The sequence below is a fragment of the Rhinatrema bivittatum genome, chromosome 3 (assembly GCF_901001135.1).
Source record: "Rhinatrema bivittatum chromosome 3, aRhiBiv1.1, whole genome shotgun sequence".
Classification (NCBI taxonomy): domain Eukaryota; kingdom Metazoa; phylum Chordata; class Amphibia; order Gymnophiona; family Rhinatrematidae; genus Rhinatrema; species Rhinatrema bivittatum.
The window spans coordinates 182,013,427-182,040,214 of NC_042617.1; the positions used below are offsets into that span (position 1 = coordinate 182,013,427).

A 26,788-nucleotide genomic window follows, 5' to 3' on the forward strand; every position below is an offset into this window, starting at 1 on the left:
TTGGAGAAGATAGGGAAAGTCCTCAACCTTCCCATTCAAAAAGTTCCAGACCTCAGATCGGACACTCTGGATCTACTAAAAATCTTCGACCTCCCGGCCGAACCCACAGCTCTGCCACCGCATGCTGTTTTGGATTCGGTCCTCGAAAAATCTTGGGATACCCCATTCACGCTCCCAGCAGTGTCCCGGAAGATTGATTTAAAATATAAAATGCAAAAATCTCCATACTACACAAACCCTCAACTGCCACATGCGTCCTTGGTTGTGGAGTCTGCGATGGGGAAAGCGAAGAAAACTAAACTACATTCCGCTTCGCGCTCTGAATGTTTGCTAAGTGAGCCTATCAGTCGTCCATGCTTGGCGCCTGGATTAACCACCACCAATTCTATTTGGTACAATACCTGTTCGAATGCGTACAACGCCTCAAGGACGATCCACAGTCTCTTCACGACTCACATCCACTACAAGACATCGAGGAGGCCATCAGACATTTACTACTTACCATCTACGAAGGATTTGAAACTTCTTCAAGAGTCTCAGCAAGTGCAATTGTGGCACGCAGACTGGCATGGCTCAGAGCCAGTTCCATAAGGGATGATGTCCATGATAAATTGGCCAACCTGCCCTGCCGGGGAGACAATTTGTTCAGCTCCAAGGTACAGGAAACGGTGGCTCAGCTCAAGGAGCAATCGGTGGCGGTGCAGTCACTCACCACGCCACATTCTTATGCTTCTTCGCATAGGTTCTATGCTCCGTATAAGCGACAACCTTTTCAACGAAGTACATTCTGTCCTTATGCGTCCTACTGTCCACCACTATACCAGCCTCCACCACGCCAACAACCAATGCAAAATCAGAACCGGCGTGGCCGACCATGCCCACAGCATCCTCAAAACCAACAACAATTCTCTAACAAACAAGAGTCAGTCTTTTTAGAGCTGCCTATGCCACCATCACCAAAGGTATTTGCAGGGGGAATCACATCCCACCTCCAACAATGGGAATCCATCACATCAGACCAATGGATCCTGGAAGTGGAACGCCGGGGGTACCGAATTCCATTCTAAAGCCCCCCACCCCTCTCTCACTTACCAATCAGGGGAACCCGATCCAATCCTGCCTGACTGGAAGAGGAAGTGACCGCCTTATTACATCAGAAAGCGATCCGCCACTTCCATCGTCCTCACAGAACACTGGCTTTTATTCCCCATATTTCCTAATTCCCAAGAAATCCGGGGACCTCCGGGACCTCAACAAATTTATAATCAAGGAAAAGTTCAAGATGGTATCCCTCAAATCCATCTTGCCCCTAATCCAACACAAAGCATGGATGTGCTCCATCAATCTCAAGGATGCATACACTCATTCCGATGCATACTTCCTCCTGGCAATACCTCTTTTCAAGTCAACAGCCGGCACTTTCAATACAAAGTACTTCCCTTTGGACTCTCGACTGCACCCAGGGTATTCACCAAGTGCATGGCAGTGGTGGTGGCATTCCTCCGGCAGTGGGGGATCATCCTCTTTCCTTACCTGGACGACTGACTGCTGGTAGCATCCAATCCTAACATCCTCCAACATCTCCACGACACAATCCAGTGTCTCAATCGCTTGGGTCTGATAGTCAACTACCAAAAATCCCAACTGCAACCCATGCAAGTAATTCAATTCATAGGAGCCTTGCTTGTCACTACAAAACACAGTCTTCCTTCCACAGGACAGAAGGCAAACCATGCACCAAGTCTTCTGCAGCTTACAGGCGACCCGTGCTCCCTCCGCCCACCAAGTCTTGATTGCTCTGGGGCACATGGAGGCCTCCATCCATGCAGTCTCACACACGCGCCTACACATGCGAACTCTGCAGTGGAACCTAAAATGCCAATGGAAACAGCATACGCAACCACTCAGCTGGAAGGTCTCGCTAACAAAAGCCATGACCTCGGAACTCGACTGGTGGCTAAGAGGATGTACCTTGACGAGAGGGGCAACTTTCACACTCCTACCACACAATGCAGTCCTCACCACGGACGCCTCCCGCAAAGGATGGGGGGCTCACCTTGATCGCTTTCAGACCCAAGGTCTATGGACTCAGCAGGAACAATGCTTCCAAATCAATCTCCTAGAGTTACAGGCGATACGTTATGCACTACGCACCTTTCTACCCCATCTTCAAGGTCACAGGGTCATGGTCTACATCGACAACCAAGTGGCCATGTTCTACATCAACAAACAAGGGGGCTCGGGATCCTGGGCCCTATGCCGAGAAGTCTCATCATCTGGACGTGGGCATGCAGCCACTCCATTCACTTGCATCCCAGTGATTGCCAACACTCGAGCAGACAGGTTGAGTCGCGTCTTTCACCCACACGAGTGGGCTCTTCAGCCAGAAGTGGCAGAAACCATATTCCTCAAATGGGGTCGACAGAAAATCGACCTGTTCGCCACCGAATACAGCAGGAAGGTGACTTGTTTTTGCTCAGTGTGGCCCAGCCCACTAAGCCACGCCCAGGATGCATTCCTCATACCATGGACGGAACCGTTAATGTACGCCTTCCCTCCCATTCCACTGATCACAACTACGTTACAAAAATGCATGTTAGACACAACGCAGCTCATATTGATAGTGCTGGCATGGCCCCGTCAACCGTGGTATACCTATCTCCTCCAGTTGTACACAGAACCACTGTTTCGCTTGCCACCTCGTGCAGATCTTCTCTCACAAGAACACGGCACCCTACTTCATCCACTCCATGCTTCCCTACACCTAACAGCTTGGAGGTTGAACGGCTCCTTCTCTCAGAGCAGGGGCTCTCCCTCACAGTTCAGGAAGTGATCCTTGCATCACGAAAACAGTCTACACGTTGTAACTATCAATTCAAATGGAAACGTTACGTGACCTGGTGTGCATCCGAACGGCTTGACCCATTGTCGTGTCCTCAGACACATCTCCTTGATTATCTTCATACTTTATACCAGGCAGGGCTGGCCATGGCTTCTGTTCGCTTCCACCTGAGTGCGATTGCTGCCTTCCACAGACTACAGACTACAGGACAGACAGCCTATTTCCCTACACCCAATGGTTTCCCATTTCCTCTGGGGTCTGTCACATCTTCGTCCTCCAATTTCTAAACCTCCATTTCCTTGGAACTTAAACTTGGTTCTAGAGCAACAGATGAAGTAACCGTTTGAACCACTAGTCGGCTCACATCTAGTACCTCACATGGAAGGTAGTCTTCTTGACTGTCATCATGTCAGCTTGTCGAGTCAGTGAACTACAGGCGCTGGTGCACTACAGCCCATACCTCCAATTTTACCACCACAAAGTGCTGTTGTGAACGCATCCTTCCTTTCTTCCAAAGGTGGTCTCTCTGTTCCACCTGAATCAATCCATCGAACTACCAACGTTCTGCCCAAAACCTCATGCCACAGAAAGAAACTCCTTCACACGTTGTACTGCAAACGAGCATTAGAGTATTACAAACGGCGAACTCAGTCGCCTACAAGACCGTCTCAACTCTGTTTCCTTTAACCCGAATGCGCCGGGTCTTCCAGTGGCAAAAAGAACTATATCTAGTTGGATCACTGAATGCATCCAATTTTGCTACGAAAAGCAACAAGAAAAGTTGCCTACACGCCCCACAGCGCATCAAACACGAGCGGTGGCTGCCTCTCTAGCTCACCTCAGGCAAGTTCCACCATTGGACATTTGTAAAGCGGCCACCTGGGCTTCCCTTCATACATTTACAGCCCATTACTGCTTAGATCAGCAGACAACGAACTATGCCAAACTGGGACGTTCCCTTCTACAGGCATTTTTTTACAGCTGCTTCTAAGTCGACTGACACTTAAATTCATCATGCTTCACTCACTCCTAAGACATATTTCATAATACAGCGTGATGGGGAGCTTAGGACTCCCATGACAGCATGGCTAATTCAGCTCTGCTGTCGACGGGAAAAAGCAAGTTTGCTTACCGTAAACGGTGTTTCCGTAGATAGGATGAATTAGCCATGCTGACCCACCCACCTCCCTGTCCAGTCGACTTTCTGTCTTCACGACCACACTTGTTTTAATACAGACTGAGGAGAGTCGTTTTCCAGTGCAGGACACCACGCACAGCCTCAGAGCAAAGCTCTGACATCACTAGTGAAGCTCTGACTCCCGGGCCTGATGGACAGTTCCCATGACAGCATGGCTAATTCATCCTGCTATCTACGGAAACACCGTTTACGGTAAGCAAACTTGTTTTTTCTGAACCTTTTCGAAAGATGGATCGACTTTTTTTATTCTCCATGGCGTGAATACTCATAGTGCTCCAGCTTTGCGGGCTATCACAGGTCATTGGATTAAGGAGGTAGTCGCTGCTACGTATGTGGATGCTGAAAAGCCATTGCCTACTCCTGTGATTGTCACTTTTTTACTTCCACGTTTGGTCCTAAATCTGATAGGTGGATCGTTATTGAGAAATGATTTTGCATATAGTTCAAGTTGCACATGTCTGAGAGGCAAGTTTGGTATTCTAACATTGTTCTCTGCCTAAAATGTGTGTGTGTTTTCCTTTCAGATATGTTGTGTTTTGCATGAAATTTGTTGATATGTTGATATCCTTTGGGATCAAACCTATACTAGTGTTCGATGGATGTACCTTATCTTCCAAAAAAGAGGTGGAAAAGGCTCGAAGAGAGTAAGTTCTGCATCTGCAGAAAAATAATTTCGGTTTTTATTTATGTTGTAAAGCATGCAAAAACTATTCTGACAGTTTCTCATGAGATTATACGCAAAGGTGGAAAAATAGTTAGAAATTGAGTTACCTGTCAAATTAAGAACTTGGGAAGTTTTTTGTCTTGCTTGCTGCTTGTTTTTGCTCTTATTTTGCTTTTTACTTTTGTCTATATTTTACAGTGCCTTGAAAGTTTTCACATCTCTTGAGCATCTTTCACATTCTACTGTCTAAACAAAATACAAATCTGAATGCATTAAAGAAGGAATTTGTTTCAGTGATCTGCGTGTGATTGTGGCTTCGCACCCTCCCTAAAATTTTCCCTGGTAATGCCCTTTTGGGGACTTTAGCATGTTTGGGATACTTCACTATCTTTTGGCTGTCCCTCTTTTGGGATGGGTCTTGCCCCTTTTCCATACTGGGTGAGCTTGCTGAAAGCAAGCTCTTGGAGGAGAAGCTCTTAAGAAAGCCCATCTTGACTGAGGAGCTTTTTGGAGGTGTTCCTGGTAGGCCTTATGGCCCACTGAAGTGGAGGTGTGTGTGTTTGTTTTTTGTAGGCATCACATCTTACCAAGTGAGGTGAATTGAAGGAAGCTGGGAGTTTTGTAGATTTTTGTGATATTTAACCAGTTTCCTAACAGTCAGGTCCCTTGCTGGGAAGGCTGGATTCAGTTACTTTGCCTTTGCCCCTGTGATCAGGAAACAATGGGATCAGATGGCTGGTTCTGGAAGAAGTTTGAGACTAATTTGAAGCAAAGGAGGTGTGGTATATCCAGATTTAGCTGTGTTACAGGCCTACTAGAGGGCTTGCATAGGGTGAGCTGTCTGGTAAGCCCGGACCTGGGTATTTGTATTAATTCAAATGGGGTTGTTTACAAAGGCTAGACTTGTCAGGGTTCTTTGAATAAAGCTGTGGCCTTAAGTCCACTCTAATAACTGTCTCTGTGTATTCATAGAGTATTTGGTTTAAAGGGGAGGTCATATTGGACATGTATTCAGAGCAGAGTAGAAGCCTTAAGAGGAGATGCACTATGGACACAGAAACTGCAACCCTTGGAATTGTTTTACATTTTTTTTATTTTTTAAATTTACTCTTTATTAATTTTTAAATTAAACAAAGCATTAATACACGCCTTGAATTAGGCAGGACTTACAAATTTTTCCAAGATATAATAAATCAAACTATTATATACTCTATCCATAATTCACCAGATTATTCATATTTCATTTAAGGTAACATCTATTTTCAATTTTCCTTGCCTATTTTACTATGCAATTGGGGGGGGGGGGGAAACAAAACATAAAATAGGAGCTAATCTCTATACTCTTAAATTTTCACAAAAGAAAAAAGAGGGTAGCAGAATATTTAAACTAAGCCAGTATTGTTAAGCGGAGCACTTTCATCTTGATTTTGAGTTCTTGAATTCAGGAAAGATAAAAATTGATCAGGCTCAGTAAATACAAACCTATCATTACCAATATTTAAGATACATTTACATGGGTACTTTATCACAACTTTCGCTCCTAACTGGCGAGCTCTAGCACATAAAGAGAGAAATTTTTTTCTACGCAATTGAGTTGTTCTAACAATATCTGGATAAATCCAAATTTTTCCCCCTAAGTATAGCTTAATCCTATTTCGAAAAAAGCTCTTCAACACCATATCTCTTTCAGCAGATATCAAAAATTTAACCAGCAGGACACCTCTCTTTTCAACTTGCTCCTCTTGAGTAGTCTCAAGAAATCCAGTCAGGTTTTCAAGTGGGGATAATGATTCTGGGTTCTCCCTCTGATTTTCAGTAGCCTCCATCTCACCTCCACTTCTCCTTTCTGACCCAGATAGAAAATAAGCATGCTGAATTGTAGGCAGTTCACCACTGGAAAAGTTCAATATCTCTTGGAAATATTTTTTAAGCTGCTCCTTGGGGGATATCAATTTGCATTTAGGGAAATTAATTATTCTCAGATTGTTATATCTGAGATTATTTTCCAGATTTTCCACTCTCTTTTCCAATCTGGAATCCCCTTGAATCAAACCCGTTTGTATTTCTTTAATTTGATGTATTTGAGTGTCCATTTCCTGAATTTTAACGGTATTTGCAAGAACTACCGGATTAACCAAAGCAAATTGTTCTTGAGAAACCTTTATAGCAGTTGTCAAGGTAATAATTGCATTTTCTAAAGTGGATAAACCACTCCATAAGGTTTCTAAAGTTACCCTTTCAGGCATTTTTAAAAGCTTTGAATCAGGTAGTTTTACCGGTGTGCTCTTCGATGTGCTGTCAAAGACTCTTTGCTCCATTTGGCTCCTTTCACGAGTGGTTACCACCGGCAGCAAACTGCCCTCACTGCTCATTCTCCCGATGTTCATTTCCCTCAAGGCGGCTAAAGACCCCTCGCCTTGGGTTTGCCCTGTCGCGCCTGCAACGAGATCCACCTCGATTGTTTCCTCCTCACAGAGCAGCATCGGCCCTGGGGGTTCCACCGGCTCGTGCATTCTGACAGGGGCAGGAGGAGAAGGAGTCGCCGGCACCCCAGGGCTCAGAGATGTTTCGTCGAAGAACACAGAGGTTTGCTCCCCCTCTTGTGCTACAGCCGACCCTCCTGGGGAATCATCTGCTGCGGAGAAGAACTCCCGGATCTTCGTTTGCACTGGGGTAGGTTTGAGTGGGGTCGAGGTTCCCTCCCTCAACCTCCCCTTTCTTTTAGTATGAGGCATTCAGGCAATTTTACGATAAGAACAAAGATTTAATCAGGAGCTCAACTATCCGCGTCCTCTCTTATCGACGCCATTTTGTTTCCCCTTGTTTTACATTTTATGTTGACAATTTTTACCATATTGGTATGGATCCATTTTTTTTTTTTTAAAGTAAACCTGTTTTTGTTGAACTGGACTCTGGGCTGTATGTTTTTATTTTGTTTTTTTTTTTCCAATTGATTCGACTAGTTGATCTTCTCCCTATGTGAGTACTCCATTGAACTGAGATTTGGGTGAGCGTATCTGCCAGTATTGTGCATCCCACCACTGCATCTAGGGCTCCAGAGGTTATACCTCCTCACCCATGGAACCTCAACCCCCAGGACTGGAAGACTGATGTGCGAGAGAAAGATGAGAGGTCCGGGTCGATGAACCTAAGCCCTGGGTCTTTTCTGTAGCTTCTGCATTAGGGACCAGGAACCCAAGAGAGGGTTACGTACACAACATACCATATACATTGATCGAGAAAAAACAATGATAGAAATATTCCAAAAGTAATTAAAGAATAAAAAAAAATCTAGACTGCAAATGTCTTCATGCCCCTTGATTCAGTACTTGGTAGAAGTCCCTTTTTCAGCAACAATAGCCACAAATCATTTAGGATAAGCATATACCAAACTTGCAAAGTGGAATGGTGCAGTTTTTGTACATTATTCTTGGAAGAAGAGCTCAAGCTCTTTCAAGTTGGCCAGGGATGGTCTATGGACTGCAGTTTTGCCACAGATTTTCTACTAAATTGATATCTGGGCTTTAACTGTGCCACTCAAGGATGTTCACTTTCTTCTTGCTGAGCCACTCCATTGCTTTTGCTTTGTGCTTAGGATCATTGTCTTGCTGAAAGGTGAATCTTCTCCCCAGTCCCAGGCCTGTGTCAGACTGGAACAGGTTTTCCTCTATGATCTCCCTATATTTTGCACCATCCATTTTCCCCTCACACTTTATAAGCTTCCTTGTCCTTCTGCTGAAAAGCATCACCACAATATAATGCTGCCACTAGCATACTTTTCTGTAGGCATGGTTTTAGGGACATATGCTGTGTCTTATTTACACATCGCTTATCATTGAGATGAGAGCAGTACCAAGCAGCAAGCATGGGCACCACATGTAACGGGGTGTCCATGCCAATTTGGCCCACAGGGTTACTTTAAGGTGATCAATGTAATTTTGGTGTTGGGCATGCATAGGCCATATTGCAGGGAGAGGAGAATTTTGTTCATCTATGAGAACTGTTTGCTCCTATTCCAGTGCCCTTGCACCACTCTGCAGCTCGCATTACTACTTCCAGGCCAGCTCCTCCTGACTAGAGCTGCAATCCCACTGGGTAAAGAATGAATGGGTTGAAGAATAAGAGGTGTGGGAATTGAATTGCCCAGCCTCTTACTCTCTCCCACCCAGATCGAGTTGGGTAGGTTGAGCTTTGCACACCCTCAAACCTACTTTAGATGCATTTATATGGGCTTGCTTAGTCACAGTGATATTAATTAGACTTTGTGTCTTGTTCTTTATTACATTTATGTACAGGTCTTGGCCTTTTATATTGCTAATTTTGTAGGGTGTACAATTGAGAGGTGTCATCTGCAACAAAGCTTATACTAGAATGGCTGGGGTCATTTAACTTCTGGGCTGTAGGCTCCAGTGTTGTTCCAGGCTGGTATCTCCAGATTTAGCTGTGTTACAGGCCTAGAGGGCTTGCACAGGGTGGAGCTGTCTGGTAAGCCCGGACCTGGGTATTTGTATTAATTCAAATGGGGTTGTTTACAAAGGCTAGACTTGTCAGGGCTCTTTGAATAAAGCTGTGGCCTTCATTAAGTCCACTCTAATCACTGTCTCTGTGTATTCATAGAGTATTTGGTTTAAATGTGTTGGGCCTGGATGTGTGACAGATGCCATGGTTTCAGTAAATTTCACTTTGGTCTCAACAGATTAAAAAATCTTTTCCCACTTGTGCACAATATCCCCCAAGTGTTTCTTTGCAGATAATATGTGGCACATCAGAAGATTTTTCTTCATCAGTGCCTTCCTTCTTGCCACCCTCCTATACAGGCCATGTGTGTGGCGTAATCTTGAAATTGAGCTGCCAACATTTTCCCAATTCTCATCCAGGTAGCCCTGTAGTTCTTTTAAAGTAATCGTACTTCTCACAGTGACCTTCAGCAGCTGTTTTCTTAATCCACAGCGTCTAACATTGGAGAGAATCCTGAGCGTGGCAGTGTCTTGGTGGTGCTTAACTGTTTACACTTTACAATGATGAATCTGACAGTGCCACAAGGGGTGTTCAAAACACATTGAAATTTTCTTATAGCCTCCCCCCCAATCTATACTTCTAAATAGCATTATCCCAGGGTTCTCTTGTCAGCTTCTTGTTTGGCATGTTTTGGTCTTTGCTTCAGATTCACTTCATACAACAGAAACAGCTTGATTCTTTATCCAGGCATATTTGAATCAGCCTAGCTACTGTGACTGGATACAGGTGGGCTCTATTTATGGGCTTAAGGCAATAACTGGAGCTAATCTGGGTTTGCTGTGAAAGAGTGAAGATTTATGCAGTCAAAACTTGTGGTGGATGTGGTTTTTTTCCCAGTATTTTTAATTTTTGGAATATTTCTATAATTTATTGTTCCATGATAAGTGTAGAGCAGGGGTGCACCGCCTCACTTGTATGGAAATCTATATTTTTTTCCCCTTTTCCTTTTCTCTGCTCTCCTCTCCTCCTTCCAAGCGCTGTTACCATCTTTTTTCCCCACTGCTTTCATTCCCTCCCTCTTCCCCTGGTTTCCTTCCTGGTAAACTAGTACAGGGCCTAGTGATGGTGAAGGAGATATGGCGGGGTGGGTTAGGGGGTAGTTCTGGGCTCTGCCAGCAGCAGATTCTGACCTAGGCCAAGTATCTGACCTTGGTAACTGTGGCTTCTTGGGCCAGGTCCCCGGCATCAGTGTCTGCTTGGGTCTGGACTCTGACAGGCACCGAATTGTAGGCAGGAGATCTAGGTTTTGTCCACCTCTGGTTAAATGTGTAATTTAACAAGCTGACTACTTTCTCATCTGACAAAGTTCTTTATGTAGCTCTGTCTGAAAATATATATTTTCCTGTGAGTTTTACAAGTCATGTGCAGCTGGAGGATATAAAGGCTGAGAAATCATTGCAGGGCAGTGTGGTTTTTATGGGGTTTTTTTTTTGTTGTTGTTTTTGTTCATGTCTTGTAGGAGACGGCAAGCAAATTTGCAAAAGGGGAAACAGCTGCTTCGTGAGGGGAAAGTGTCTGAAGCTAGAGAATGCTTTACCCGCTGTATCAACATAACATCTGCTATGGCCCATAATGTCATTAAAGTAAGTTGTTTAACTACATTAAATCTGATGTTTGAACCTGAAGGAAAAAAATCTAAGAAAAAAAAAAGAGCAATTAGTGCCCTGCTGTAGAACTTGTAATGTAAAATTTAGGAGCTTATTCACTGAGAGGATTACTTTCAAACAATTGCATGTGGAGGCAAATAAGCGCATATATGGAGCGTGTAGTTTTACCATAGTATTTTATAACTCTTGCATATCTGATATGCATTTATAATAAAATACGTGTATCTTTATCCTGCAACATACGCGCATATGGATGCTTACGTGGGAATACATGCAATGCATTGGTGTTTTTTTTCTTGTCATTTAAAATGATATGCATATATATTTACGTTTGAAAATATCGTGGGACTTGCTCGCAAAAATCAGGATTCCTCTTTATCCAGACAAGCCAGTCCACACCAGTGGGTTGTGCACGCCGACCAGCAGGTGAAGACAGAGATCAATGACTTGCTGACGTCCCTCTCACATAGCTCACCATAGACATCAGCCAGCCAGTATTTCTTCGTTTCCAGCAAGTGGTGGACATGCATCCTTGCTTGTGGATAATGGCCTGCCAGGATTGAACAGGCTGTCCTGACGACCTGTGATGATAGCATTTGCTCTCTTCCTCAGTTAAGTGTCTGATTATGACAGAACAGGAGTGAGGTGAAGGCTGATGCCCTAGCCCTCCTGACAAAGGGGGAGAGTTCCTGTAGGGAGAGTACAATAGGGGTAAGGGAGCCTTGGGCTCAGCCCTGTTAATTTGTGTCTCTGCCTGTCCTGTCTGTTTTGTCCTCCTCTTCTCTGCCTGATCCTTGCTCCAGTATTTCTCTGCTGTTCTGACTTACCAGTCTTCATTGCAGCGAATAAAATTTACAAAAAAAAAGAAAAACCTTGGCTCCAGCAGGGTTTGCTGCTATGATCGTGCACAGAGCAGAGACCAGGATGGAGGACCGCGTTGGGTGCCAGGGCCGAGGTGCTGCTATTTTTAAGCTGGCAGGAAAACCACGAGGCAGGCACCATTTTGCAGGTTTAGTAGTACTGCTGAGGCGTATGCAGGGGAGAGATGGCGTTAGGAGAGCAGCACAAGAAAAAGCTGTGCGTCTGCTTGTCATATGATGGTGATTAGCCCCAGGAATTGCTAAGCATTTGCCAAAAATGCATGGAGGCTTAAGGGGGATGTCTCTGTAGGGGGATTTATCCCTGCAGGGACTTCAGGAGCTCCAGATTTGTCTCAGGAGGGAAGTGTGGCCCCAGCTCCTCCTGGGGCAGGTGAGGAGTCTTCCCCGTCGCCTCTCCTGCCAATTGCCATGCGGAGTGAGCTTGGAAGGGGTTTTTCTTTCTAAAGCAATTGATTTTTCCACCATGTCATGGGTGGAATTTTTTAAAGATTAGTGTGGCTGGGTTCAAAAAAGTTTTGGATAAGTTCTTGGAGGAGAAGTCCATTAACGGCTATTAATCAAGTTACTTACAGGCCGATACAGTACAGTGCACTCCAATGGAGCACACTGTTAACCGGCATTTGGACGCGCTAGCTTTACCCCTTATTCAGTAAAGGGTAATAGCGCGTCAAAAACGCGCGTCCAACCCTCCCGAGACTAATAGCGCCCGCAACATTCAAATGCATGATGATGGCCCTATTAGTCATTCCCGCGCGATTCAGTAAGTAAAATGTGCAGCCAAGCCGCACATTTTACTTTAAGAAATTAGCGCCTACCCAAAGGTAGGCGTTAATTTCTGCCGGCGCCAGGGAAGTGCACAGAAAAGCAGTAAAAACTGCTTTTCTGTGCACCCTCCGACTTAATATCATGGCGATATTAAGTCAGAGGTCCCAAAAGTTTAAAAAAAAAAATTAAAAGCAGCTCGCAGGTTGAAAACCGGACGCTCAATTTTGCCGGGGTCCAGTTTCCGAACCCGTGGCTGTCAGCGGGCTCTAGAACCGACGCGCTAGTGTCCCTAGCGCCTCTTTTTACCGCTGGCCCTAATTTAAATATTTTGGTTTACTGAATCGCGAGTGCAGGACACTGGCCTGTGCGCGAGCTCTCCCGCGAACTTTACTGTATCGGCCTGTTAGGGAATAGCTTCTGGGAAGAGTCAGGATCCTCTATGGGGGATCCCAACAAGGCATTTTTTGGGGGGAGTGGGAGATTCCTCCAGATGCAGAGCCACACAGGACCTTGCTTCGGCTTTTTCACGAAGACGAGATGTCAGGCTCAATTTTACAGACCCTAATTGCCCTTGGATGTGAGGAGGCCTTGCCTGCAGCAGCTCAGGATCCGAAGAAGAATTCTGTGATGGTTAGTTTGCAGAAGGCTTCCTGGCTTTTTCCTCTGTTTGAGGCTGTTCATGAATTGACTTGCAATGGAGATCTCCTGTGGCTAATTTTTAAAGGGGGTTGCTCATTAGCTGGTTTGTAGCATATAGATCTTAAAGCTAGGCAGCACTTCCATTTTTCCAAGGTGAACGCCCTGGTCTGCGCAGTGACAAAACGGAAGGAGGTGCAGCCTTAAAAGATACCCAAGATTGAGGTGATTTTGAAACACACCTTTGAGTTAGTGGCCATGAATCTTCAAATCTCTACATGCTGTTGTATGGTGGTCAGGGACATATTACAGTTGGCTCAGGAGGCATTGGATGAGAATGGAGCCAGGAGCTGTGTTCTTGGCACATGCAGGATATGATTTGGCGTTCGGCTGCTCAGGGGTGGCTTTGGTGATTACAGCCCAAGACTCCTCTGGCTGCGGAACTGGTCCGCGGATAATATTTCAAAGTCCTGTTTCAACAAGTTGCCTTTTAAAGATTGCTTATTGTTTGGGGAGGAGTTAGAGAAGATGGTGGTTCATTGGGGACACTCCAAGTTTCCTCAGTAACCCGTGGATAGGAAATCTACTCCCCGATTTTCAACAGTGAAGGGGCGATTTCAGAGCACCTGGCGTTTCCACTATTTCAGAGGTTTGGTTCATTGGGAGGATCCAGCACTGGAGCTGCTTGATCCTCCCAATGAACTTTGGGGGTCCATCCTCCGGTTCCAGAGAAAGGCAACTGCTTGTCTCAGTTTTTTCAGAGGTGGGCCCACATCACTTCCAACCAGTGGCTTTTAGAAGTGGTACACAACAACTAGGCCTTGGAATGTATCTGTTCTCTCTCACGCTTATATGGTTTCCCCTTGCCATTCCACTGTGAGAGGGAGCATTTCGGCAAACTGGAGAGGGAAGGAGGATTGGCTGGGCCAGTCTGTGGGAAGTTTGTCTGCCTCTGATAGGTGTCAGATTTCTTGTGGTAAAGAGAGACGAGCTAGGCAGCCTTCCTACTAGCTCACCTCCTTGCATTGCAGGATAATAGCTAATAATAGCAGGCTATTATGTCTCTCGGGAGGTTTATTCTTCGCGGACCAAGGGTTCGGTGTGTTCTCGCTAATTCGATCAATCTTGGAGCAGTCTCTTCATTGGTCTCTCCTCCCTGGGTCAGGAAGAAGTGGCTCAGCGATCGTACCACCTCGTGGCAGTCACCATAGGCCTCCGTTTCAGGGACTCCCCAAAATTGCAGATTGCTCCTGTTCCAGCTGGATATCGCAATCATCCACTCTGTGCCCAATATCTCCAGTCTCATCTTTTAATTGTCTCATCTTTTAATCCGCTCTAACAGCTCTCTTCTCTTCTCTTTCTCCTTTCTGAGATCGCCAAACCATTGTCTGAATTCAGCTCGAGTAGGGACATCTGGTGCATGGTGGCTCTGTTCTTCATTTTGGGATTCTGAATCTTCTTCAGATAGTTCCACCATTTCTGCATCTGCTTCGCTGCCGGGGCCTTCCGGATTTCCTCCTGCTTTTAAATAGGAGAATTTACAGAGATCGGTCCCTTTTTTCTTTTGAGACATTCTGTAAGTTATCGAGATCACAGAACGATGCTTAATTCTACGTTAGTGGCAGGATGGATGGCGATTTTAGCTTTGTAGGGCTCGTGGTGTGGAGGAGCTCTCTTTTTAAGCTGCCATTCCTCTCACCGACATCACAGCCCCCTCTGTTTCCTGTCTTTTTAACCAGTTTGTAATCCACGAAAGGACACCGCTTCCTCTCTCGTGACTTTTCAGTTTTCTTAGAAGCCTCTCATGAGGGACTTTGTCGAACGCCTTCTGAAAATCCAAATACACATCATCTACCGGTTCCCCTTTATTCACATGTTTATTAACCCCTTCAAAAAAATGAAGCAGATTTGTTAGGCAAGACTTACCTTGGGTAAATCCATGTTGACTGTGTCCCATTAAATCATGTCTTTCTATATGCTCTACGATTTGATCTTGAGAATAGTTTCCGCTATTTTTCCCTGCACTGAAGTCGGGCTCGCTAGTCTATAGTTATCTGGATTGCCCCTGGAGCCTTTTTTAAATATTGGGGTTACATTGGCCACCCTCCAGTCTTCAGGTACAATGGATGATTTTAATGATAAGTTACAAATTTTATCTAATAGATCAGAAATTTCATTTTTGAGTTCCTTCAGTACCCTAGGATGCATACCATCCAGTCCAGGTACCCTAGGATGCAAGGCTACTTAGAGATCAGGATGGAAGTTGAGCAAAAGATATACTTTGATGCTACAAAAAAGACACTATAGGAAACACATAGGCAGATCATATACATTGTATAAAGGTTATTCTCTTTTTTTTTTTCCTACAGGTTGCACGAGCCCAGGGAATTGACTGTATTGTTGCTCCCTATGAAGCAGATTCTCAGCTGGCATACCTTAACAAGACTGGCATAGCACAAGCCATAATAACAGAAGACTCTGACCTTTTAGCTTTTGGATGTAAAAAGGTATGTTACTAAAAGTCTCAGGCTATGTTAATTCTGTGACTGGGAATGAAGCATTATAGTAGTTGCATAAGAACAACGTAATAAAAATGGCTGGTTTAAGATTTCCATTTAGAAGAGCCCTATCAAGTCTATTTTAACTGGAATAAAACCTAAAATATTGTTCACAACTTGGTTGTACCTAGTCAATGAAATCGATGTTACTATATTTTGTATTCATTTTCTTTGCAATATTTACCAGGACCTTGTAGTTATCTTCTCAAGAAGCACTATTTCCTAGCGTGTAGCAGATGGACTCAGGACCAATGGGTATAGTGTACTCCTGATAGCAGTTGGAGACAGATCAGATTTCAATCTGACATCAGCCCTAGTACATATACCCCTGCAGGAAGTGCAGCTCTTCAGTATTTTCAGTCTCCATAGCAGTTAGGGACTACCTGCACGCTTTCACAGCGTTAGAGTAAATTCACCGGAGAAAACCCAAAATAAGAAGAAATACTACCTCTATAGACGAGCCCCACTCTCCTGTGGTGACACCCTCTGGTCCCTCCCCCAGTTGAGAATTCCCGAGGTGATTTCTGCAATCCCTCGGAGGTAAGCCTCGGACCTGCAGCCGACCCTCGGCGGGGACCTAGCCCCCTATTTCGGGTGCGGCTGAGAGGCAGCGGGTGCAACCTCGAGTGCGGCACTGAAGGTATTTGCCCTCTCCCCCCGCAGCCAGAGACCGCTGAGAACGAAACCGGGAAGCACCGAGACAAAGTAAGGTAGAAATCTTCTTTAAAGACTCCGGTCTCCGAAGCTCGAGGAGTTGCACAGGTCGCCAGCCGGGACCAGTGCCACCGGGTTGATCCGCCCTAGCAGGGCTAGACCCCGGTTAGATCCAAGGGTCCTCCCACGTGGAGACCCCTGTGGTGGTCGCCATATTGTCCGCGTGGTCGCCGACACCATTTTGATCTGCTCTCCGCCCGGTTCGCCGCTTCAATCCGTGCGCACACATTCCTTGTGTACACAACGTCGCACGCTCAAGTATCGTGCGCACAAGATGCGCATGTAACATGCGCTCACTGCCGGGTGCATAACTGCGATTTGTGCGCACACCAATCTTCGCACACATCTTCGACGCACCGGAGTGCATAACAGATTTTATGTGCCTATACCCATGGCACCAGCGGAAAAAAGGAGCTCAAGGCTCCGGCCCTCTGCCTAGCATGCCACATCAGAGCCGCACAACACGAAGAGGCCAACGCCCTGTGCATCCAGTGCGAGGAGGCCTGGGGGATCCAGCCCAGGGCCCCCCCCCCAGCCGGGACCGGGTTCTAGCTCCTCAATAAGTACCACGGACCTAGCGAACCCCAGCGGGACACCCCCTCAAACAGGATCCCCCCAGGGACACAGCGCATCCTAGCTTAGACCCAGCGTCCATCTCCTGGGTGGAATTCTTCAAAGGCCTGCACACCTTCGTTCACATGCAGATGGAGCCTCCGATAACACGGCCACAGCCTCCACCAGAGGACTCTTACGCCCGATGACCCTCTAGGCCCAGAGAAGTGAATCCTCCGCCCAGAAGCCCCACCTACAGGGACACGGACACCTCTGAGGAGGAATCAGAGCCCCTGGAGGAGGGGGAACTCCCTCCGGGGACAGAACCTCACCGCACCATGAGGCGCTTCTTCACCAAGGACGAGCTTCCAGACCTGGTCACCCACAGCCTGAAGGAGCTTGCTATCCCGGGCACAAGTACCTTGGGAGAACCTAAGTTCCCTGTACGTACCAGGATCAGTCCAGACTCCTGGGTTTTGCCCCCCCTCTAGCAGATGGAGACAGAAGTTTACAAACCAAACTCCGCCTATATCTAGGCTGGTGCCACCTACAGTCTGGCAGTATTCTTCTGTCTCCTAGCAGGTGGAGAGGGTGCAAAACCTATAGTCTGTGCTTAGCCTAAGTTTTAGGTGGTAGATTTAAAAAAAAAAAAAAAAAGAAAGGTAGGAGTTAGGTGTTCTTTTCAGAGGAGAAGGACCACAGAGGCTTGCCTGCTGGTCCCAGTCCCCGCCTCCCAGGGGAGGGTGAGGTCCTGAGGGGACCGTTCCTCCTGGTTGAGGCTGCCAAAGAGTGGGGGAGCCCCATATTCCGGCACTTCAGGTCTGGGGGTGACACCGGGGATCCCGGCTTACTCCCCCCAGCTGGCTCCGGACCCGAGGTTTAGGTAAAAAAAAAAAAAAAAGGTTGTGGCTGCTTGTTTTTTGTCTGTTCCCTGCCGGGGCCCTCATCTCTCTCTCTCTCTCCTCCCCCCTCCCCCCCCCCCCCCGTCGGGGTTGCTGGTTTGCGCGGCGAGCGGGGAAGGGCTTGTTTGTATTTTTCCTTCGCGGGCTTCCCGCTCCGCGGCAGACCATGCCCCGGCAAGCGGCTTGCCGGGCCTGCGGGTCCGCGGTGGCGTGGCTGTCTAGGGACAGCCTCTGTTCAGGGTGTGTGGGAGGAGAAGAGGGAGTGCCGGCGTCGGGGACCCGGGGGGGTAGGCAGCCTCGGGTCGGGTCCACCGCGGCCGCAGCAGTGATATCGGGGGGGGGGGGGGGGGGTCGTCTTCGGGGTTCCCGGGGACGGCCGCCATTTTGGGCGCGGGAACGGCGGCCATTTTCCCGTCTCGGGGAGCAGGGGCAAAGGGCGGGCGGGGAGGATATTCCCTCGCCATGTTTGTCACCCCAGCACAGGGCTACTGTGGGGGAAGGCCAGTGAGGCCCAGTGCCCCCAGCGACCCCAGCGAGATTCCCCCGCGGGATGAAGAAGTGGGGTCCTCAGATTCATCCTTTAATTCTCAATTTGTGCTCCTCATGCACAAGGCCTTTAAGGCCCGCCGCATGGCCAGGAAGAGAGCCCAAGGGAACCCGCCTTCGGAGGTAGGTTCTACGGCGGGAAAAAGGCCGAAGCCCGGCCTGGGGGCAGAGGGTCGGCCCAAAGAGCGGCCCCTTCGGTCCCGGGGGGCCAGAGGTCAGCAGGACTCCTCTACGGAGTCAGAGGAGCTGGAGGAGTCAACGGAGGATCAGGACCTGCCGTCCCAGCCCCCGAGGGGGGTTGAGGGAGATGGAGAGCCAGGGACCAAGGGTTCCGGAGCGACTCATGGGGCTGAGGGAGACGATCCAAAGGTGGTCAGATTATTTCGGAAGGACGAGCTAGGGCCCCTCATTCCGGAGATCCTGGGTGAGCTGGGGATCCCGCTTCCGCAGGTGGAGTCTCGTCTCGGGGAGATGGATCCGGTCGTGTTGGGGCTCCGGGGTCCTCCTTCAGCTTTTCCTTTGCATTTCTCGGCCTCGGATTTGCTTTTTAAGGAGTGGGATACTCCAGAATTGGGGCTGAAAGTGGCAAAGGCCATGGATAAATTGTATCCCCTGCCGGAGGATGTTTTGGAGCTGTTGCGCTTGCCGAGGATAGATTCGGCGGTAACAGCGGTGACTAAGAAGACCACTATCCCGGTGACCGGCGGTACCGCGCTTAAGGATTTGCAGGATAGGAAGTTCAGCTTAAGCGAATCTTTGAGGTCTCGGCATTGGGAATTTGTGCGGCGATTTGCAGTAATTTTTCTCTGAGGGCAGGTCTTCGCTGGGCGCAGCAGCTCTTAGCCAATGCTTCCCTGTCCTCTGAGGTGCGCCAGGCAAGTCGCTTAGAAGCGGTCATTGCCTATAGTGCGGATGCTTTTTATGATCTTTTGCGCACATCTGCCAGAACTATGGTGTCCGCGGTGGCGGAGCGGCGGTTGCTATGGCTCCGTCATTGGTCGGCGGATGTGACCTCCAAGGCACGGTTGGGCTCCTTACCCTTTAAGGGGAAATTGTTGTTTGGCAAGGAATGGAGGATCTGATTGAATCCTTAGGCGAGAATAAGGTGCATCGGCTGCCGGAGGATAGGCCAAGATACCGTGGGGCTCCAGCCTCTCGTCCTCGTTTTCGCGGCGGTCGCCGGCCACGGACGTCTCGGGGCTCGAATTTGTCGTTTCGTCACAGTGCTACCCGACAGCAATCTTATTCTCAGTCCTTTCGTGGGCGCCGTTTCGGTCGTCCGGGAACTGGTCAGGGTGTGCAGGGAGGTAAGCCTGCACAATGATGTGAGGCCGGTCCATTCCTTCGTTCCCAAGATTGGCAGCAGGTTGAGCCGGTTTTACGAGGAATGGACCAGAATCACGTCAGATCAGTGGGTCCTAGAGGTGATAAAACACGGCTACGCGTTAGATTTTTCACACCGGCCGTCCCAGTGTTTCCTAGTGTCGCCTTGCGGTTTTTCAGAAAAACGCCGGGCGGTACGGTCGACGCTAACTCGGCTTCGCGATCTCGGGGCAATTGTTCCGGTCCCTCCCGCCGAGCTCAGAGAGGGCCGATATTCCATTTACTTCGTAGTCCCCAAGAAAGAAGGAACGTTTCGTCCCATTCTCGATCTGAAAAGTGTCAACAGGTGCCTGAGAATTCCTCTGTTTTGGATGGAAAGTTGCATTCAGTAATCGCGTCTGTGAGGAAGGGGGAGTTTCTGGCCTCCCTGGATCTCACGGAGGCGTACCTTCACATTGGCATTCGACCGGACCACCAGCGGTTTCTCCGTTTTGCAGTAATGGGGCAGCATTTCCAGTTTCAGGCGCTGCTATTTGGCCTGGCAATGGCTCTTCGCACGTTCACCAAGATTATGGTGGTAGTGGCATCGTGGCTCCGCAAAGAGGGTCTTTTGGTGCATCCGTATTTGGACGATTGGCTGATCCGAGCCAAGTCGAAGGCGCTTTGTCACGCGGCGGTACAGCGGGTGCTCCAGCTGTTGCGTTCGCTTGGCTGGGTGGTCAATGTGGCCAAGAGCCATCTGGTGCCGTCTCAGACCCTGGAGTATTTGGGAGCTTTGTTCGACACGTGTCAAGCACAGTGTCGCTCACGCAGGGACGAATGGTGAAGTTGCAAGCTCAGATCCGGCGCTTGTTAATCAAGCCGGTACCGATCGTATGGGACTACTTACAGGTATTGGGGGTCTATGAACTCTACGCTGGAATTGGTTCCATGGGCATTCGCTCATATGCGTCCTTTGCAGTCAGCGTTGCTATCCCGTTGGCGCCCAATATCGGAAGATTTCCACCTCCCCTTGCCACTGACCCAGGACGCCAGGGACAGCTTGCCCTGGTGGCTGTGTCCGACCAAGTTGAGTCGAGGGGTCTCTCTGGAGATTCCATTGTGGACAGTGGTTACCACGGATGCCAGTCTGTACGGTTGGGGAGCAGTCTGCCTCGGGCAGTCAGTTCAAGGTCAATGGTCGCCTCAGGAGGCGTCGTGGTCAATCAATCGGTTGGAAACTCGAGCGGTGCGGCTGGCTCTTTTGCGGTTCCTTCCTCTTCTCCGCGGTCGGTCTGTCAGAATCCTGTCGGACAATGCGACCACGGTGGCTTACATCAATCATCAAGGGGGGACCAAGAATCAGGCGGTGGCATCCGAAGCCCGGTCATTGATGATATGGGCGGAGTCCCACCTGAGCAGTATTGCGGCATCTCACATAGCCGGGGTAGAAAACGTCCAGGCAGATTTTCTCAGTCGCCACTGGCTGGATCCCGGAGAGTGGGAGCTGGCGGAGGAAGCATTCCAGCTCATCTGTGCCCGCTGGGGCACGCCAGCGATCGACCTGATAGCAACTTTCAAGAATGCAAAAGCTTCCCGGTTCTTTGCTCGTCGTCGGGAGACGGCGGCGGAAGGTGGTGACGCTCTTGTAGTGCCGTGACCAACAGATGTGTTACTCTATGTGTTTCCTCCGTGGCCTCTCATAGGCAGGGTGCTTCGTCGAATCGAGAGGCACCCGCGGACGTGATAGTCGTCGCCCCCGAATGGCCAAGGAGGCCGTGGTTCGCAGATCTACTGAACCTAGCGATCAAGGATCCACTTTGTTTTCCATATCTTCCGGATCTCCTACATCAGGGGCCTGTTTGTTTCGACCTGGTAGATCGCTTTTGTCTAGCGGCATGGCTTTTGAGGCAAAGGTTGAGATCCAAGGGGTACGCGGAGACGGTGGTATCTACTCTGCTGCGTTCGCGTAAGAAGTCTACGTCGTTGTCTTATGTGCGAGTATGGAGGGTTTTTGAATCCTGGTGTCTTGAGCACGACGTGGTACCTACCCGAGCGGCTATTTCGGACATACTTCTGTTTCTACAGGAGGGATTGTCCAAGAGTCTTTCCTGTAGTTCCTTGAGGGTGCAAGTGGCAGCTCTGGGTTCCTTGAGAGGACAGATTCATGGAGCATCGTTGGCAGCGCATCTGGATGTAGTGAGTTTTCTTCAGGGGGTGAGGCAATTGCGTCCTCCGTTTCGGCAGCCTTGCCCGTCCTGGAATTTAAATGTCGTCCTTAAGGCATTGTGCGCGGCACCTTTCGAGCCTATTCGCAAGATCACCCTTAAGGATTTAACTCTGAAGGTGGTGTTCTTGGTGGCCATGGTATCGGCGCGGCGGATTTCTGAGCTTCAGGCTCTGTCGTGTCGGGAGCCCTTTTTGCGGATTTCAGAGTCGGGAATCTCGTTGGTTTCATCGTTCCATGTGAATCAGACTGTCGAGTTACCATCATTTTTGCAGGTGCAGGCTTCGGATCCTATGGCTAAGGATCTTCATAAGTTGGATGTCCGACGCGCGCTGCTGCAGTATTTGCAGATCACAAATGCATTCAGAGTGTCTGACCACCTATTCGTTCTCTATGGTGGTCCGCGGCGGGGTAAGGCGGCCTCCAATATTACGATTGCTCGTTGGTTGAAAGAAACCATTCGATCAGCGTACCTTTTGCAGGGTAGAGCCCACTCTGCGCGCGCCCAGGCCACTTCCTGGGCGGAATGTCGTCATATCCCTGCAGAGGAGATCTGTAGGGCAGCCACCTGAAAATCGGTCCACACGTTTGCCCGGCACTATCGTTTGGATGTTAAAGCTCCAGGGTCGACGGGGTTTGGAGAAGGAGTGCTTAGAGCAGGCCTCTCCAGCTTCCACCCCAAGTAAGGTAAGCTCTGGTACATCCCAGGAGTCTGGACTGATCCTGGTACGTACAGGGAAAAGAAAATTAGGTCCTTACCTTTTGCTAATTTTCGTTCCTCTAGTACCAAGGATCAGTCCAGAGTCCCACCCAGTCTTTGGACTGATGCCGGGAGAGGCTGTGTAGTCTGTATGTTAGTCTGTTTATCAGTCAGGATGAGATACTGTTTTGATACCTCGAGTTCGGTCCCCAGTTGGGGGGGTTGTACACCCGGTGTCGAGGTGATGGTTATCGAGTTAGTTGTTATTGTTTGGTGGTGTTCTGCTTTGACATTAAGTAATACTGCCAGACTGTAGGTGGCACCAGCCTAGATATAGGCGGAGTTTGGTTTGTAAACTTCTGTCTCCATCTGCTAGAGGGGGGGCAAAACCCAGGAGTCTGGACTGATCCTTGGTACTACAGGAACAAAAATTAGCAAAAGGTAAGGACCTAATTTTCTTATGAATCCTCTGCTAGAGGGACTCCATCAGACCTCCCACCATTTCCCTCTGTTACAAGCCGTCCAACAGCTAATTGACCTGGAACGGGTTGCCCCAGAGTCTACATTCAAAGGGGGACGGGCTCTGGCAGCCATGTACCCTCTGGACCCAGCGGACAAAGATCTTCTGACATGCCCAAAAGTGGATGCCATGGCGGCGCGGTCTCGAAGCGCACTGCTATCCCAGTGGAGGGAGGTGCAGCACTCAAAGATGCTCAAGACAGACGTTTGGAATCCATCCTCAAACAGTCCTTTGACGTCGCTGCTATGTCGCTACAGATAGCGGCCTGCTGCGCAATGGTGACCCGTGCCTGCCTATCACAGACAAGGGGCAACACTCCTGGGGAAGCCATGGAACCAGCAGTATCATTCCTCGTGGATGCTGCCTCCAATCTGGTGCGCACCGCAGCTAGAGGAGTGTCATCAGCCGTGGCAGCCAGGAAACAACTCTGGCTCCGAAGCTGGTCGGCCGACGCGTCTTCCAAAACGAGACTCACAAGATTGCCCTTCAAAGGATCCCTCCTGTTCGGAAGCGAACTAGAGAAACTGACTAACAAATGGGGTGAGTCCCCACTGCCGCGGCTACCGGAGGACAGGAATAAGAGAAACCAGTGACCCTTCCCCCGATCTTCCAGGGGCAGAGGTTCACAGCACTTCAACCCGTACAGAAACACTTATCAAGCGCCTTGTCCTACAGGCAGGAGCCAGTCCTTTTGGAACAAGCACAACAAAAAGGGAACCAGCTCGGGACCAGGCCCCAGCTGCACCCCAGAATGAGAATCAGCCGACCCGTCCAAAGGAAGAAGCCATAGGGGGCAGACTTGCCCTAGTCTACCGCAGATGGGTCGAGAGAACTTTGGACAAGTGGGTCCTAACCATCATTCGAGAGGGGTACTTACCTGGATTTCTTCCGAACCCCTCCGGACAAGTTCGTGGAATCCTCCTGCCATGACCCCTCCAAGAGGGTGGCAGTGGAAGCTACACTAACCAGATTACCAGCCCTAGAGGCCATAAACCCAGTGCCTCCACAACAAATACTGGGCATTATTCCATTTATTTTATCGTCCACAAGAAAGAGGGAACGTTAAGACCCATCCTGGACCTAAAGTCGGTTAACCGTCACCCTACGCTCTATAATAAGGGCGATACAACCGGGAGAGTTTCTCACATCCCTGGATCTGTCGGAAGCCTACCTACACATTCCGATCCATCAAGAACATCAGCGCTTCCTACGCTTCAAGTTATCTGTTCTATCTCCACTCTCTTGATTTTGTTCTGTAGGCTTTTATCTACGAGGAGATAGTCAATACGTGTGTAGGTGGAGTAGACGTGCGAATAAAAAGTATGTTGTCGGGAGCTCGGGAATCGTCTCCAAACATCCACAATGCTCCCAGTATCCAAAAGGTGAAGGAGCGAGTACCAGGCTGCACCAGCTGAGGGCGTTCCCACTCGAGAGTTATCAAGGTGAGGCTTCAGCGTCAAGTTGAAGTCGCCACCCACGATCAGATGTTGGTCTGCTTGCATAGTCAGTTGTTCCTCTAGGTGTCACAGGAAAGTCACCTGTTCTGTATTGGGAGCGTAAATATCGACAATAGTGAATATCTCTTTCCCTATCCGGATTGTTACCATCAGTATGCTTGAGACCTTTTTTTTTAATTTTTTATTATTTATTGCTTTATCGGAAACATTTTAAGGAGTAGGGAGGCTGAGAAGTGCATTTGTTGATCCACACAGTTTATTGGAGCAACTGTAGAAATAAGTACTGTGTTTTGTTTTTTTTGTTGTTATTTTAGAGATGTGCATTCATTGGTCTGTTTGTTTCATTCGTTTTGGCAGTGTGCGCATATCTCATGAACGGAAGGTAGGTGCGCAAAACTGGTCTGCGCGCATGCAGATGGCCGACTACATGTGTTTTTGTTTGAGAGAACCTTCAATTTGAGGAGCATTACAAGGAATTGTTTGAGACTATCAGTAATTTAAGGAGCATTTGAAAGCTTGAAGAATGAAAGCTGGGTGTTTACACTGGAATACTTCAATAAGAGACCTTTTTTAAGGAGGCATTTTTTTTCCAGTTTTGAGTTGAGAATATTGTTTCTTCATTGAATTGCAAGAATATATCATTTTTATTGATTCATGTTCAAGGCTTATCCCATTGGAATGATTTTATAAATGATTAGCTATGTTGAAAATCTACTGTACTGGTTTTTGAACAGTTTTAATCAAATTATTGATTTATTCCAATTATATATTTTTACCTATTTACAAAAATTTAGATACAGTGGAGTTTTTTTTATGACTAACAATTATAGTCTTAGCTATTTTAAATTTATAGTTTACTTGTTTCTGATGTCTCTTCCTCTTGTATGAAAAAGTCTGCAATTTTCTAATATAATAATTATAAATATATTTGAAGACTCCTGCATGTTATTTCCTCTTTATATTTTTTTCAATTGAACCTAGGCTTTCTGCATAGAACTTATACAGTCCTAGGGCCAGGCTTTTGCTCTCTGGGCTGACTGGTGCTGGGGTTGCTCTGGAGGTTTTGCTCACAATTCCTGGGGATGGGAGGGGGTGAGTCTCAGCCATCACTCAATAGCAAACCCCCAGTGACCAGAAAGTTAATATGAATCCTATGTTCCAGGGTGGCCCCTGGCTGAGGATTGTTGCTGCTGTGGCTGGGTTGAGTTGGGAAGGGAATATAAAATAAAAGAACTCCCCTTCCACCAGGGACTTTGTGAATGAAATGTCGTGGTGCCATAAACCAGGCCCAATGAAGCATGACACCCAAAAGAGTAGGAGGAAACTGCACAGGGTACTGTTCTCTGAAACAGAACTGGTAGCAAGGTTACAGTGAGTGCAGAACTATGAGCTGATGTGTGCCCCGTCCCTACAACTGCTGCACAACTTTCTCCCACTGGTTTTCATTTTGAAAAGGAAAGCACTGCTAAGGTGGCTTGGTATTATTTTCCTGTACCTAGATATATGTATTATGGACATGAGGCATGTTTACAGTCCTATGAATAAAATAGGGTTTATCAACACATTTGACTGTTACTACTTTTAGATTGAGAGCTATCCCTGTGTACTGTTTGACTGCTGTAGCATATCTCTGGAGCATCTTATTCTGGATAACAAACTTGTTATAAAGGAAATACATTTTTGGCATTGTGTATCAAGCTTTTTATTTAACTGCAACTTTTTTTTTTTTATTTGAAGGTGGTTTTAAAGATGGACAAATATGGAAATGGACTGGAAGTTGACCAGGCCCGATTTGGAATGTGTAAACAGCTTGGTGGTGTATTTACAGAAGAGAAATTTCGCTACATGTGCATTCTCTCAGGTTGTGACTATCTTCCCTCAATCCATGGAATTGGATTGGCTAAGGCATGCAAATTACTCAGAATGGCAACCAATCCTGACATTATAAAGGTAATTTAATTTGGAGCTTAATTGTACTTCAAGAGCCAGACTTTATTTTTTAACTTGAGGTTTTTGTAGACCTCGGGCAAACTGCTGTCAAAATCCTTCGCTTTGTTTGCATCAATGAATTCCACTACATGTAGCAGGTGTCTTTTTTTTTTTTCTGCCGATAAGCAGGGCTGAATTATCCATTACATGTGAGTGACATCACCCAGATGCGCACACTCACAGCTATTAGAGCTTTTGCTTCATTGAGCG

General features: G+C 47.8%; 1 protein-coding gene across 2 annotated transcripts in view; it reads left to right on the plus strand.

Moving 5' to 3' along the window:
• EXO1 (exonuclease 1) overlaps nucleotides 1-26,788 on the plus strand; it is a 151,189-nt gene that overhangs the window by 13,278 nt on the left and 111,123 nt on the right. Inside the window, exons 1-5 of one of the 2 annotated variants that reach the window (XM_029594017.1) lie at nucleotides 4,565-4,684; nucleotides 7,180-7,377; nucleotides 10,682-10,805; nucleotides 15,481-15,618; nucleotides 26,327-26,539. In XM_029594017.1, coding sequence (XP_029449877.1) covers nucleotides 7,268-7,377; nucleotides 10,682-10,805; nucleotides 15,481-15,618; nucleotides 26,327-26,539 — 585 coding nt within the window. In that variant the 5' untranslated portion in view covers nucleotides 4,565-4,684; nucleotides 7,180-7,267. Of the gene's footprint in view, nucleotides 1-4,564; nucleotides 4,685-7,179; nucleotides 7,378-10,681; nucleotides 10,806-15,480; nucleotides 15,619-26,326; nucleotides 26,540-26,788 lie in introns of those variants that run through there. The other variant, XM_029594016.1, reaches the window with a different exon arrangement.